The sequence below is a fragment of the Sclerotinia sclerotiorum genome, genomic scaffold, assembly GCF_000146945.2.
Source record: "Sclerotinia sclerotiorum 1980 UF-70 scaffold_5 genomic scaffold, whole genome shotgun sequence".
Taxonomy (NCBI): Eukaryota; Fungi; Ascomycota; class Leotiomycetes; order Helotiales; family Sclerotiniaceae; genus Sclerotinia; species Sclerotinia sclerotiorum.
In genome coordinates, this window is record NW_001820831.1 from 938792 (window position 1) to 953464 (window position 14673).

General features: G+C 42.0%; 3 protein-coding genes and 1 non-coding gene across 4 annotated transcripts; 3 read left to right on the top strand and 1 right to left on the bottom strand.

The window, feature by feature from the left end:
• Positions 1-2890: 2890 nt before the first annotated feature.
• SS1G_04333 (hypothetical protein) lies at positions 2891-6212 on the top strand (the record flags this gene model as incomplete). The annotated part of the gene is made up of 6 exons (XM_001594476.1): positions 2891-3072; positions 3481-3668; positions 3720-3933; positions 4465-4974; positions 5127-5481; positions 5535-6212. 6 exons carry the CDS (start codon positions 2891-2893, stop codon positions 6210-6212), a joined length of 2127 nt encoding a protein of 708 aa, XP_001594526.1.
• Positions 6213-7485: 1273 nt separating this feature from the next.
• On the top strand, positions 7486-7582 carry SS1G_14620. Its single transcript has one exon. It is a non-coding gene; the product is annotated as a tRNA-Asn (tRNA).
• A 773-nt stretch (positions 7583-8355) lies between these two features.
• On the top strand, positions 8356-9808 carry SS1G_04334 (hypothetical protein; the record flags this gene model as incomplete). The annotated part of the gene is made up of 2 exons (XM_001594477.1): positions 8356-8883; positions 8942-9808. The coding sequence occupies 2 exons, from the start codon at positions 8356-8358 to the stop codon at positions 9806-9808; spliced, it is 1395 nt and encodes a 464-aa protein (XP_001594527.1).
• An 857-nt stretch (positions 9809-10665) lies between these two features.
• Positions 10666-14565, bottom strand: SS1G_04335 (hypothetical protein; the record flags this gene model as incomplete). The annotated part of the gene is made up of 4 exons (XM_001594478.1): positions 10666-11385; positions 11438-13845; positions 13895-14057; positions 14116-14565. The coding sequence occupies 4 exons, from the start codon at positions 14563-14565 to the stop codon at positions 10666-10668; spliced, it is 3741 nt and encodes a 1246-aa protein (XP_001594528.1).
• Between the last annotated feature and the right edge of the window lie 108 nt (positions 14566-14673).

The window sequence follows — 14673 nt, forward strand, 5'->3', positions numbered from 1 at the left end:
TAGGCTATTGGGATAATTTATATCATTATCATATCACCATAAACCCAACACTCAATCATCTATCACTCTTGTCTCAAAATTCCCATTCTACAGTTTATAACGAAAAAGCACCGGCGATGTTTTTGAATATATCATATTACTAACATGATATCCTAGGGGCAAACCGCGGGTTGATTTCCTCAAAATATCTGCTGCATCTCGCTTGATTTCGTACTTAAGAAGATATTAAAGATCTATATTATTTTGTTTTGTTGAGGAAGGATTTTGTTATAATTACGGGTGTATAGCTGCGGGATACTCGTGAAATAAAAAACTTTTGGGAGGTTTGGTGGTGAGAGATAGGTGAGGAGGTGAGAAGTGTATTGATAGGTGGAAAGTGTGGATGGAGTGGGCAGGGTAGTTAATGGATTGATGCTGATGTTTTGGGGTGTATAGGAATTTGCGGAGGGGGGCAGGGTGGTGGAAAGGGGGGTTGTGATGACGGCGGCGGTGCTTTTGGGTACGAAGGGAGGTTAGGGGATGATGAAGTAGTGGGACGGAAGAGTGGAGGAATGGAGGAGTGGATGGGTGGATAGAGGAATGGATGGAGGAATGGACGAAGGAATAGGACGAACAAAGGCAAGTACGGAATATTTGAGAATCAAGGATGAATGATTCCAGAAACTCTTCCGGAGTGAACGAACCCAAGATCATATCCTTCAAATGGTAATACGTTGAATCGTAAGGAAATCAAACCACGCAACGTTCTCCCTTTAGCCGTCCAACTTTTTAAGACTGATAGATAACCCTATTTTGGGAGTTTGGGGGAGATTTTTGAACTTAAGGAGGACATTAATTTGTAAGTTGATTCCTATGTGCTGTCACAAATGTTGCAATCATCAATCCTAATCCTATGGAAGATTTTGTAGCAGTTTTTGCGGTAGCTGAATAGTTTTAAGATGTGATCCCAGGACACCACTATGTGGCCAAATGTAGAAGATATTTGCTTAGCTGATTGAAGAGCGCAACGATAACAGGACTGCTTGCTCAATTGAGAAGAATCTGGAGTTAGATTTTTACTCAGGAAGTTGATGTCTGAATCTGGGTCTGGCTAGTAGGGGTGTTGCAAAAAACCACTCGGTAATCTCTATGTTTGCTTGGCAGGGGCTACATGATTGGTATTGAATTGATATTACCACTCGGTAATCTTGTGCTTGCTTGGCAGGGGGTTTGTGTAGTGCTGGATCTTGTTAATTACTCATGTAAGAACATCATGACATGTGAATCACGGATTAGCTTTTACTACACATGAAGAGGGGACAGGCAAGAGGAATTTGGAATATGCTATTGGCAGCGAGAAGAAGAAGGAGATGGTGATGAACATGGACATGCTTAGGGATCTAGCCTGCGTAGCTTCAAGTTGGGCTTAATCTTCTTGATCTCATAAACCGTTTGTGCTCAGGTTATGATAATGCTCCCGATAAAAATGTCAAAGTCGTATGTTGTCTTCCGGAATGTTATTAGTGCGGCTAGGAAATTTGCAAATATCACACAATGGAGGTTAATAAGTTAGGATGATCCCTTCTTACTTTACCATCATCACAAAACATTTGCTACATTAAGTGCTGCATATTTCTAGTTCGTACCAGTACAAATTCATGTAAAGCTTGCCTTCGAAAATCGGCCCCATTGAAGTATTTAAAGCATGGAAAATGCATGTTATGAATTGCCGACCCGAAAACATGGGCTGTTATTAAGTTTTGAGTCCCTTGTCCGAGCACAAAGACCAATTGACGTCCGGGGTAATCCGGGCACATCGGGACAAACAATCAATAGCCCTTACTGCCGGTACCAGTACTTGTGCTACTGAGCTTTGGAGACGGAGAGGCCCACCGGCGGTTTCCCCGTCTGATGTCCATTGATCAATGGAAGTGGACGGCCAGAAAGTATAAAACTCCAAGACTCTGCACATACCACATACTGGTTGTCCACCATATATGGATAATCAGGGTTGCCAGAGTTCGCAGAATTACAACCATGGTGAGCATGTGGAGAAAATGGCATTCCCCATTTCTCGTCCGCTCTCAAAGCTTGCATGTAGTGAGGAGTTATTGGGCATGTTTACTTCGAGATTCATTTTGGCGGCCACATTGTTTTGACTAAAGATACCTTATTCCACCAAACCAAGGAAGCTAGTACCATATAAACTAGACATAGGTTTGTCTAGCTTGATCCAACTCTAAATAATGGTGGACATTGTATAAAATAGTCAGCCAAAAGTGGATGATAAAATAGTTCTTCCAATCACATACACCGCAACCGCACAGCCTCCCAGCTGCTAAATGAATCGGTATATAATTGTTCTAGAATTCTAGATGGATGTGGTGAAAACTTTAGCGCATATCAATTAGCCTCTTTCGCGCATGTTAGCGCGTAAGCTTTTCCGTACTTTCTGGGTATCTACCCGAGTATTTCTGATCTACAGATCGATATATTCTCAAGTTAGCCACGATAACATTATCCCTAAATTATTTGGAAAAAAAAATAAACTTTGCTAAAATATCCCTGTAATTATCTATATTAGGTATAATTTCGCTTAACACAACTGAAACGTGTTAGGTTATAATGGGATGGGAAGAAAAACTCTATTTTGATCGTCCAACGAAACAACGCCATTTGATGTGTTTTGATGAAATCTAGATTTGTATGATAATGAACAATAGACAATGAACATTAACACCACTCAGTTCCTCATATCCCTTCACATACAACACATTTTGCTTCCTCAAATTATTAGCTAGCTATAACCACCTCATCTTATTAAGCTCTGAGGTGCCAAATTGTGCCTCAGCTCAGCCTCAAGCGGGGGTACCGGATAGGTCAAAAAGTCTATTCAGTCGCCCTACTATCCATGACCTCTACTCCATACCGCGACTACCTTCGTCTCCTTGCTCAATTGAACTTTCCAATTAAGAATTTATCTCTCCCAGACTTACCCATATATATTCTTCGTTTTTCGGCTTTGCCTCTTATTAGTTCTATTTTTTTGAGACTTTTCGAAGCAACCGGCTTGAAAGGGGTCAACATCATTCTGTAACAAGGCCAGGCCTGAGACTTACAAATATTCCTTGAATTGATCTTCTACACTCGCAGCATCTGTATAGCATGGCTATGGATAACAAAACACCCCGACACAGTTCGTCCTCGTTGAATATCTATTTACTGCATATTTTGAGTAACTCAGACTGATCGCGATACAGGAACTGCATGTGACACATGCAAGCGAATGAAGGTATTCAATCACAGAGGCTCCTTTACTTTTCGCCTATGAATTTACTCATGTCCATCAGATCAAATGCGAATGGGATCAAGAAGGAATATGCAATCGCTGCCAGGGGCGGGAGATGAATTGTACCGTCACGGCTAAGGTACGGAAAAAGAGGGAGAAAAAGAAGTACGAAGCAATTGAATCAATAACCAACGCATCTAATTGATTTATAGGGATAACCATATTTCTCTCCTGGAAGCTAAATTGAAACGTATGGAGCATGTTATGACAAATTCCGGACTCAGTGTGGATGCTTCCCGCGATGACAGACAGCCATCCGAAGAGATAAATGATCAAGCCGCAATGTTGGAAAAGTTCTCTGCACTTAATGTAAGTGACACCGGAGCTGAAGAGTTTTGGGGTGAGTTAATCCCGAATCACGCTCAGTGATACTCTGGTTAAACATCATCAGGTGCCGCTTCTGGATTTTCTATATTTTCTCCAAAAGGCCTTCAACTTATCAGTAAAATGACTGGAAACGACCATTTTGCGAACTATATATGTGCTACAAAACATATGAGAATGACCCAATACTCCGTCCCAGCGTCGCTATGGTATGCGATGCCGGATGACAAACACAAACCTCTTCCACCTAGGGAAATTGCGGATCAAATTCTAGAATGTAAGTTTGTCTGCTACTCCTTATCAACGCAAATTTATAAGTTGTGGTCTCAGTTATTTTTGAGAGGCTGATACCTTCGTTTCCTCTGTTCGAGCGGAAGACTTTCATGGAACGATACTCACGCCAGTATCCGGTCAAATGCTCAGAACACCCTGCCTGGTACGCCTGCCTCAATATCTGTTTTGCTTTTGCTTCAATTATACGTAAGGAAGAATTGCCAGTAAATTCACCCCAAAGTCCAAACTCTCCAAGATCCGGAAACCTGGAAAGCTTGGCATATGGGGGATGGCTTAAGAACGCAGCTAGTACTTTTGTTCATTTACAGCTCGGACCACCTTCCCTTATGGCGGTACAGGCAATGGCAGGATTAGTAATTCGCTCTTATTCTTACTCTATGGCAGATGTTAACTTTATAGTAGGCATTCATTCTGAACACACTCTCAGATGTATACCCGTGCTCTGTAGTGTCTGCAGCAACAATTCGACTTGCACAATCCATAGGACTCCATCGCAACATATCTGATTGTGGTCTTAGTGAGGCTGAAATAGAGCAAAGGCGTAACGTTTTCTGGATTGCTATCATGGTCGAACGTGGTGTAGTCATTCGTCACGGTCGCCCTTCGGTGATTCATGATGAAGATATTGGAGTTGACTTACCTCCTGATAGCCAATATCCGGGAGAGGCCGATGGAAGATTTGTTACGTTTCGCCATAATGCAATCTTATCTTTACTTCAGGGTCGAATCTACAATAGATTGTATTCCGCTAAATCATTTACAAAATCCAAAACGGAGAGGTTAAAAATAGTTGGGATGCTAGATGATGAACTTCAACAATGGTGTGAGACAATCCCAGTTGAAGTTCGGCCGGGTTACCCCTTAAAATGTGATAAAAATCATATTGTCACGGCCGTCTGCATGCAATGGGGATATTACCAATGCGTTAATACCATTCACCGAGTATCATTGTATTATGGCCCAGGGTCGTTGGATCTGGATGATAAAATACCTGAAAGCGACTTCGATCCTGACTTGAACCCACGAGTGTATGCGAGCGCTGCGATCTGTGTTAATGCAGCGAGAAAAACCATCGATTTATTAAATGATTGTTTAACGTTGTCAAGTCCAGTGGAAATAAATATTTTACGGCAAGTAGAAGTTTTTGTCGAAATTCAACTTATACTGACGTAACCTTTAGCATTTTTATTCACTACGCGCTTGCAGCATGTGTCTCTCTTTTTGAACATATTCTTCAATACCCTCTTGATCCACAGGCACAATACGATATCCAACTAATGAATGATGTAATATCATTTCTTTCTAGCTTCGAAGATAATGGCGCAGCCGAGAGCCATCCGGCAGTCCCGATATTTCACGAGATAAATCGCGTCGCTGCTGAGCATGTCAACAAGGCACAGCATGAAGCCACACAATATACCAAAAGATCACGAGATTCATCTCGTGATGTCGAAGAACCATATACGGAAAGCGATGAGTCGGAGGAGGAAGACTATGAAGTAGAAGAGGAGCTATGTAGTAATATCGTTGCTAAGGTATGAAAAATTGATAATCTTTGAGCTGAATACGAAGGACTAATGTTGTACAGGCCCGTGATCCAGAAAATTCGGTATCACCTACAAACTCTACGAGATCACAAATGTCTCCTATTCCCTCAGCACAACCACAATCCGATATTCCACCTGAAATGCGACAATTTGATCTTAACCCCTTGAACTACAAGTCAGAGCATATTCCTATGTCTATGCAACAAAGTTACAATTTACAACCAACGACACATGATCCTTACCAAACTCCTTCCTTTTACGACCACCACACAAATCTTCCTGATCTAAACTATCAACATCACCTAGATCACCCTGAAAACGACCAAAACCAACCTCGGTATATCTCACAGCTAAAATCAGAGCCTCAATCTTACCCTTCACACCCCAATGTACATACACCTCACCCGGCCACAGGCTTTTACTTTTCTTCTTCAGAACAACACCAACAGAATATAAATCCAAATCAATCAGAAACATATACCAATACATTGAGAAATCCAAACGCCGTTCCTCAAGATCAAATAGGTCCTACGGAAGAACGTCTGGTGCCGCAAGATGAGGGTTGGTTTTATCCAATGATGAGCCCATGGCTATATGGAGAGCAGTCAGATAGCAATCTAATCGTTGGAGCAGCTGATGAGAATGACGATGTGGCATGGAGAGGTGAGGGGAATAATGGGGAGAGAGGAGGATTGGATGGATGGCGTGGTCATGGGTGATAATGTTTAAAATTATGATGTGAATGGTATTATCAAATCGTTGAAGACTAGATTAGTCTTTAGACAAGGGAAAGTGATGAATAACGCCGCAGGGGATTACCGAATTCAACTTACCTAGGTTGCCTCTGCATTATTTGGACGAGGCAATGGCAGTAGGATGGTCTAGATTAATGGGAACATGATTACCAATGCCTTATTCAAACCTTAAATAATCAAACAGTATCCGCCAAAACCCCTCGGATTAATAATCCCCGATATCTTAATTATACATAAACTTAAATCTACTCGTCTACAATCCTTTGTGCCTCGACCTCACGATAATTTGCCGAAAAATATACAGCTTTGTTTAGTGTCAACAAGGGAGCAAATCTCACTATGACTACATTTTGATTCGGTAAATACACGAAACATACCTAACATCCAAAATCTCTTCGTTATAATTGTAATGTACATTTATAACACAGCTTCACACATCTACACAATTGAGACAACCATCCAATAATAAATATTTGATAACTCAGTATTATTCTGAAGAAGTCTAATAAAAGATTTTTTTACTAAAAAAGAATAAAAAATCCCAGACCGTTCCCATTATTGGCTTGGCTGGGTATTTAAAGTTCAATAAATATCTAGTACATGTCTCTTTGATTTCATGACTTTCGTTTATAGATGTGTTACACCTGTTGCGATAGAATGTTACATGACCTTGAAAACACGTGATGGAACGGTGAGGAACGGACGTTCCTAGGAACAATCAGGAACGCCCGCTCCTAGGAGCAACGGCTCCTGACTAGCCATCGGCACAAAGGTCTATATAATCAAGATGGATTTCCTTTGTATAGAGCTTCGTGCTCAAGATCAATCATTTAGTATACTCTACTATTAGTTACGAATTGCATTATTGTCATTACCTTAAGTCCCTGCTTGACGCCTAGTTATAAACCACCTCGAGAGCCTAGAGCACTTCCACGTGATCGAGACGGCAAACCTCGTAACAAGATGTGATCTACCCGATAGGGTCATCAGGTATCATCTATAATTTCCTTAGTGCAGACAGTGGTGAAAGGTGTAGAGTCATCTTATAAAAGTACTGAGGTAATATTAATAGACTAGAAAATTTGGGTAGTTTATTCAATGTGTGGTTTTGCTTGGGACTTTGAATTCGAATTCGAATGATGGACTTGGATGATTGATATTTGTGTTTCTGCTGTAAAGATATTGTGCTAGAATAAATACTAATACATCCCCACTGCTTCCATCAAACAATTAAACATCCCTCGTGGCGCAATTGGCTAGCGCGTTCGACTGTTAATCGTAATATCACGAATCACGTGATCGAGAGGTTGGTGGTTCGAGCCCACCCGAGGGAGAAAGATTTATCCTTTTGCCTTCCATTGTGCTTTCTTTTTTGAGGGGGGGAGTTCTTGATATCTTTGGAGTGCTGTTGTGAGTTGACACTTTTTCGAGCGTTGGCGATGAACGGGTTGAGTGCATGTGGGGTAGCTAGATAGGAGTGGAAGAATTTACCGGTGTGGGTGGGCTCGAGCCGCTGACTGGCGATCAATACCCCTGGGCTAATTTTTTGATGTTTTACTTTTTGATAGGTATTCTTTCGCCTTCGAATCATTTGGACGGGAAAGTTAAGGCCCAATGAATTCTTTACTCCTTGAAGATCAAACATCCACCTGTGTGATGGGAGACTACGCTTCACAAATGTGGCTGTGCAAAATATCGCTTTGAAGCCGGATATCCTGTGGCGGCTCAAGGTATTGGATATCGGTATTCAAACTGATAGCGAATTACATGCATGTGATGGGCCAATGCGATGAAAATGCAAAACAAGTTCGCGCGCAGAGCAGGGGATTGATTGTCCTATCCCTGTTGGGTATGACGTGTGGCTGGGGCTGTAATTTTTGGAGCTGGATTGAAGCATGGCGAGTCGCATTTGAGGATGAGTGAATAAAGAAAACATGTGTTGCATTGCATGTAAGAGTTTGATCTTGATTGTGGCCATGTTTTTAAATTATATTTGATATTTTGGCATCCAGATTTTTGTGCAATATCTTCCATCATTTATTAATCTACGACAAGAATAAAGAAGGACACCCATATTCTAAGAAGGAAGAACAGTCAAACCGCAGTCATGCTCGAATACTTCACATACAAGAAGGTCAAGAAACACCAAGCTGAGAAACAAGGAAACACCTCCAAATCCAACACCCCTCTTGCATCTGCAGTTCCAGCTTCCCCAGCAGTTTCTTCACGTCCGCGCCCTCTCAATACAGTCAGAAGTCCATCTGCGGAGTTGAGAAAAGAAGGCGCAAGTCCGATTCTTAATGAAGAAGATGAGTACTTCTTGCATAGGTTTATAAGTGCAGAGGAAACTCCACCTCCACTTCCGCTGAGAAGACCTACGTTACCGGTCAGACCTAGTGAAAGGGCTATTGAGGGAAGAAGGATGGGAGATGAGGCTGGGGAGTGGAGGGATAATGAGTTGCAGATGATTTTGAGGGAGGATGGTGAGGGAGAGATTGCTGAAAAAGATAAGGAGGATAAGGTGCGGGGTAAAGGAAAGGGAAAGATGGGTAAGGAGGAAGAGAAAATTGATGACAATACTGAGAAAGCGGCGAACAAATGGAAAAAGTTGAGTTTTTTGCATAAAGGCAAAAAGGTATGTGATGCGGAAGATCGATTTTCTCATCGAACAACAGCTAACATCTTCTTTCCAGGAAAGGGATACCAAAGATAAAAACTCAGGTCTACAACCAGACCCTAATATTTCCGACACAGAAGCCCAACGCGAACAAGACGATCTCACCAAAGTCCTCGACGATCTCTCCTTGACTGCTTCCAATAACCGCGCCTTTTCCCTCTCCCCCGATTCCACCGTCCTCGTCCAAAAATTCACCCTCATCCTCAAAGATCTTATAAACGGTGTACCAACCGCCTACGACGACCTCGTCCATCTACTAGAAGATTCCCAAGGAACCCTCTCCAAATCCTACGATTCCCTCCCTTCCTTCCTCCAAAAACTGATCACTCAACTCCCCCAAAAAGTAACAACAACTCTCGCTCCCGAACTCCTAGCCGTAGCTACAGAAGCCCAAGCCCACAATGTCGCGAATGCTGCATCTGCCGCACAAACAGGTGGAATGGGCGCTGCAGCTAAGGCATTCCTTACACCTTCTTCCCTTAAAGATTTAGTTACCAAACCGGGTGCTGTGGTGAGTATGTTAAAAGCGATTGTCAATGCGTTGAAATTGCGCTGGCCGGCTTTTATGGGGACGAATGTTTTGCTTAGTTTGGCACTTTTTGTGCTGTTGTTTGTTTTTTGGTATTGTTATAAGAGGGGGAAGGAGGTTAGGTTGGCGAGGGATGGGAGGGCTCTTGCTGAGGGGGAGGGATTTACACCTGGGGAGGAGGGAGGTAAAGATCTAGGGGTGATTCGACAGGGATCGAGACGGGAGGGTGGTGGTGGCAGTGATGGTGATGGGGATGGGTATAAAGCGAGGAGAGATGCGCGAAGGAGAGAAAAGGAAGATAGGAGGGAAGAGGGAATGAGTAGAAGTCGAAGAAGTGAAAAGGGGAGGAAATAAATACTTCAATTGATGGGATAATGTGATGGTGATGATGGATGCTTATGATGATACGATATGATGGATATGATGGATACCCCTAATATGATGGAATATAAAGCCTGATTTATTTTATTTTATTTTTACTTGTATTTCGGTTGGGTTTGGGTAATTGGTTTTGGTTCTCGTGGATGATACACATGATGTGGTGGGATATGAATAATTTGCAGGCAATAGCAATGAACAATCTATAAAATATACTCAAGACTCCATTCCATATACCTAATACCCTGAGGAAAAGCGAACTACTTCAGATTTAATCAATCGATTGTATCTAAAAAGATCTATGTTATAACATCTGAATAATACTTCTCGAAAGATATAGACTTAACTAAGTATTTAAAATATATCTAATAATTTATCTTAATTTTCTTTTTTTCTTTTTATTCTTTATTTATTACTCATTTTGTTAATCTTAGGATTTTATTCATATAATTTTACTTAAATAGTTAAAGAAGAATAAGATTGAATAAGTAGATTATACAAAAATGGAACATCTTACTTGTAATTTGTTCACCTACTTACTGCTTTGCTTGCTCATTTCTATACAAATCTTCTTTTACTTCTTAACAATTTATTATAGTCTTACACAGATAAGTATCCCAACCGCTAAATAATATAATATCCCCAGCCAAGCGGCACCTAGTTATTTCCCTATTTTGTTTATCAATTGATTCCTTTCATTAATGTGCTAGTATATCTGCTATTACCCCGAGCACTTCTTCATAGGCAATAAATTCGTATGCAAACAGCATTCCTTCTATCCATTAGCTCAAGTTCAGACACCCAACTTGTAAACTCTCTGACACTCGCTGCTTTCACAAAGCTTCAATAGCTCTCAAAAGACAATCCAATCCCCTCTCACTAATGCCACTTTCTTCATTTTCAACCTCTAGTCTCTTCCCCTTCGTCCCCGTTTCCTTCAAACACCAAGCCACATCACTCAACATGCCCAGCGGCAAATAAATTCCCTTTTCTCCTCTTGCCCGCTCTAAGCTTTCTCCAAGTCTACTAGTGTACTCCCATTCCCTCGCCGCGACTTCAGCTCTATCAACCACTTTCCGTGGTATTCCACACATACTTGCACAATGCATACCGAAACTACCTTCGGCAACTCCATTTTCTAATTTATACAAAAAGAGTACGCTTCTTGATTCATCGTCAACTTCGATAGCCATACGCTTATTGATGACTTCGGGGTGGGAATCGAATTCTAGAGCGAGAGAATGGTAATGCGTGGCGAAGAAACCGATACAGCCGATATGAGATGCGACGTGGTGAAGTACAGCTTGAGCGACTGAGACACCATCGTAACTACTGGTGCCACGACCGAGTTCGTCGAGGATGACGAGGGATCGAGACGTAGCTTCAGAGAGGATTTTCTTAGTTTCTGAGAGTTCGACGAAGAAGGTGGATTGGGCGGCAAAGATGTTGTCATTGGCACCTAAACGGGACATGATACGGTCGACAGGAGTAAGTGTTGCGGATTTGGCAGGTACGTAACAACCTAGTTGTGCCATTATTACTGCGACGCAGGTCTACAAGTAGATTGTTAGTATGATCATTGTGTTAAAGAGATAGAAGACATACCATTCGTAGGATTGTAGACTTTCCGGCCGCATTAGCACCAGTGAGTAAATTGATATTAGCTGACTTTCCACCAAGTTGGACATCATTAGGAATAAAGTCCGTCACATTTGGTAAAATGCAAGGATGTCTAAGTTCTTCAAATTCAACCACACTTCGCTCCGAGTCAACAAACTTGGGTCTACAAGATGGAGTACCAAGGGCTGAGGATGCAGCAGCAAGACTGAAAAGACAATCAAGTTGGGCAACAGTCTTAACAGCCTGAAGCCATATTTCATAATCTTCATCGAAACGCGCGTAAAATCTGCTAGCTACTTGCTTGACAATTTGACCATGCGTTTCTTGAGTCTCTTGAAGATCTCGGATTATGTTGGTGAGTTCGGGGAAGTAGTAGCGCTTAAACCCGGATGCAGCAGACATCATCTTCCAATCGTTAGGTACTTTGATAGAGACCGGCATCTGCAGTTGATAGATCTCTTTGCCAATATTCTTAAACTCGATTTTTTTTGAATCATACTTCTTCTGATATTTTTTCAGTAAGGATGCCAGCTCTTGATGAATCTCCTCAATACGGTCTTGGCTCGCATCAAAATCTTCTTCGACTCCTCTTTCAGGAACCAGAATTTTGTCCTCTTTTGCCTTTTTCCGATCAAATGCATTCTTCCACCATTGTAGAGGATCCGCAAGGTTAGGAATTGTCGCAACCAAACGACTAAAGACGCCATCACCACCACTATAATTACCAAGGATTTCCTTTTGGATGTATTCGATTTGCTCAAACCCTTCTAGTACTTTGAGAAAATCTTCAGGTCTGCATGATCCAGCATGGATTCGAGAGATAAGACGTTCCAAATCAGGCAACGTGGAAGTTGAGGATTTGAATGAACGACTCAAGTTATCATCTTTGTTTAGCAAATCCACAGCATCGAGACGTTCGTTAATCCTCTTAATGTCGGACAGGGGATGCGACACCCATTGTCGAAACAATCGCTTTCCAAATGGTGTAGTGCAACGATCGAGGAGTGTGTATAGGGTACCATCTGTATTCCCATCGAATGTGTTGGAAAAAATCTCGAGGTTGATAAGAGTTTGACCATCAAGTACAAGAGTTGTCCCTTTCTGGATGGGATTGTACCAAGCGAAGTTACCTTGCGTAAGAAGAGCTTTCTCAAGCTGAAGGACTTTCAAATACTGGAAAAGAGCTCCGAAGGCGGAAATCAACAGATCATTATCTCTTGCTTTTTCAAGCTCTTCAGGCCAGGTTTCTTTTCCACCATCTCCTGAAGCAAAGTAACCACCGTAATCTAATTCTCTGCGGGATTTCTCAGCGGTTAAAAATTCCTTCTCCGATTTTAAGTAATTCCAAACAGTTGTTGGGCCAGTGTTATTCTTTAAGATACGAAGCACCTTCGTCGAAACACATGACTTTTCGAGCAACAGTTCCTGAGGACGGATTTGAGCGACAAATGTCTCAAATTTGGTCAAATCTACGTCATCAGTGAATTCGGAGAGAAAAAACTGGCCTGTAGATGTATCAACAAATGATATACCAAATGCTGGCAAATTATCATCTGTGATGGACTCTTTGATGGCCACGCAGTATGTTGCTGAATCATCTTGTAACATACTACCCTCGACCAAGGTACCAGCGGTGAGAATATAAGATAGCTCTCGATGAATGATTTTATCAGGTTTCTTGCCTTTGCTTGACGGGCCTGCACTATCTTCTCGTTCACGCATTTCTTTTGCTAAAGCCGATTCCTTTTGATCACCAACGGCAACTTTGTATCCTTTGGCAAGAAATTGGTTTGCCCAGTGCTGTAATGACATTTCTGGTACACCGACCATTGACATATTAACGCGGTCAGTAAGTTTCAAATCAAATATCTGATGTCCAATGGTAGCATCTCTCTCATATAATTCGTAGAACTTGCCCTTCTTGAAGAAAAGAATAGTGTCCCAACACTTTTGCTTTATTTCCCAGTATTGCTTCTCGAAGGGTGTAAACTTGTTGAACGCCATTGGCGGTATGTATAGCGTACGAGGATCATAATCAGGATGACCAGGAGGATTTCGATCAATGTCCCGCTCATTTGCTAGCCACTCATATCGTTGATCTGGGTCACTTTTGGATGCCTTTTCTTTGAATTTCTTCCCACTCGAATTAGGAGTCCTCGGGACACTCGAAGACTTGGCTTTTAAAGGTTGAATGTTCTCTGGGTCATATTTCCATTGTTGAGCTGTCGAAGCCTCTGGTATTTGTATATCCTCATCGTCATCGAATGATTGATGGGCTGGCGATATATTAGATCGCTTTCGAGGTGCTGTCGTGGATATTGGCCGCTTTCTCTTTCTAGAAGATTTGCTTGGAGCATCGAAATCGTCATCGACAACGAAATCGTCCAATTCATCTATTATCTGTGAGTTATTGTTAACTAGAAATCACCACGATAGGCTCACCATCGTCATCATCAGCTCCATATAAGTCACCCATAAATGTATCCTCATCGTCATCATCGCTTTCAATCATTGGCTTCTTTCCCTTTCTTCGTTGAGTAGTTCTCGGAGTTACATCTTCATCGTCATCGTCAGATTCGGCATAGCTAATTACCTTCTTCGCCGCCTAATGAATAAGAGTTTTAGCTCGAGCCAGCGGGCATTTTCAGAAGGGAATTGTGTACCTTTCGTGAAGGGCTGCTCGCTAGAACTAAACCATCGATATCTGCAAGCTGCTCCGCTGCCTTTTCAGCAGGTGCTGGAGGCGATGACGAGCAATCGTCTACCTCTGTCGGGATTCCACCATTTTTGTTCTCCTGTGAGCTTGGTGGCTCAATGTTGTCGCTACTTGGGACTGGGGTTACGCTCTTCTGGACGGACTTTTTGAACTGGGGTCTCTTCACGGTGCTGCTGGGCTTCGGTGTAGATTTTGAACTATTTGCAGAGCCATTGGGTTGCAAGATTCCACCAGGCGCGTCTGTGGAAGGTTTCCTGGTCGGAGTACTGGCAGGTTTCTTCGAAAAAAATCCAAGAATTGATGCTTGATTTTTGCTCGATCCCACGCTAGAATTTTGTTTCTTCAAGCTGGGAGGAGGGCGAGCTGGGGTCGTCTCATTCTCTTTATTCTTCACCATATTGAATTAATTGCGTCAGACTAAAATCTGTTGAAGTCAACAATGAGAACATGTATTGAGTAGGATCTTGTATTATGTTATGAATTATGAATTGAAAAAAATAACTTT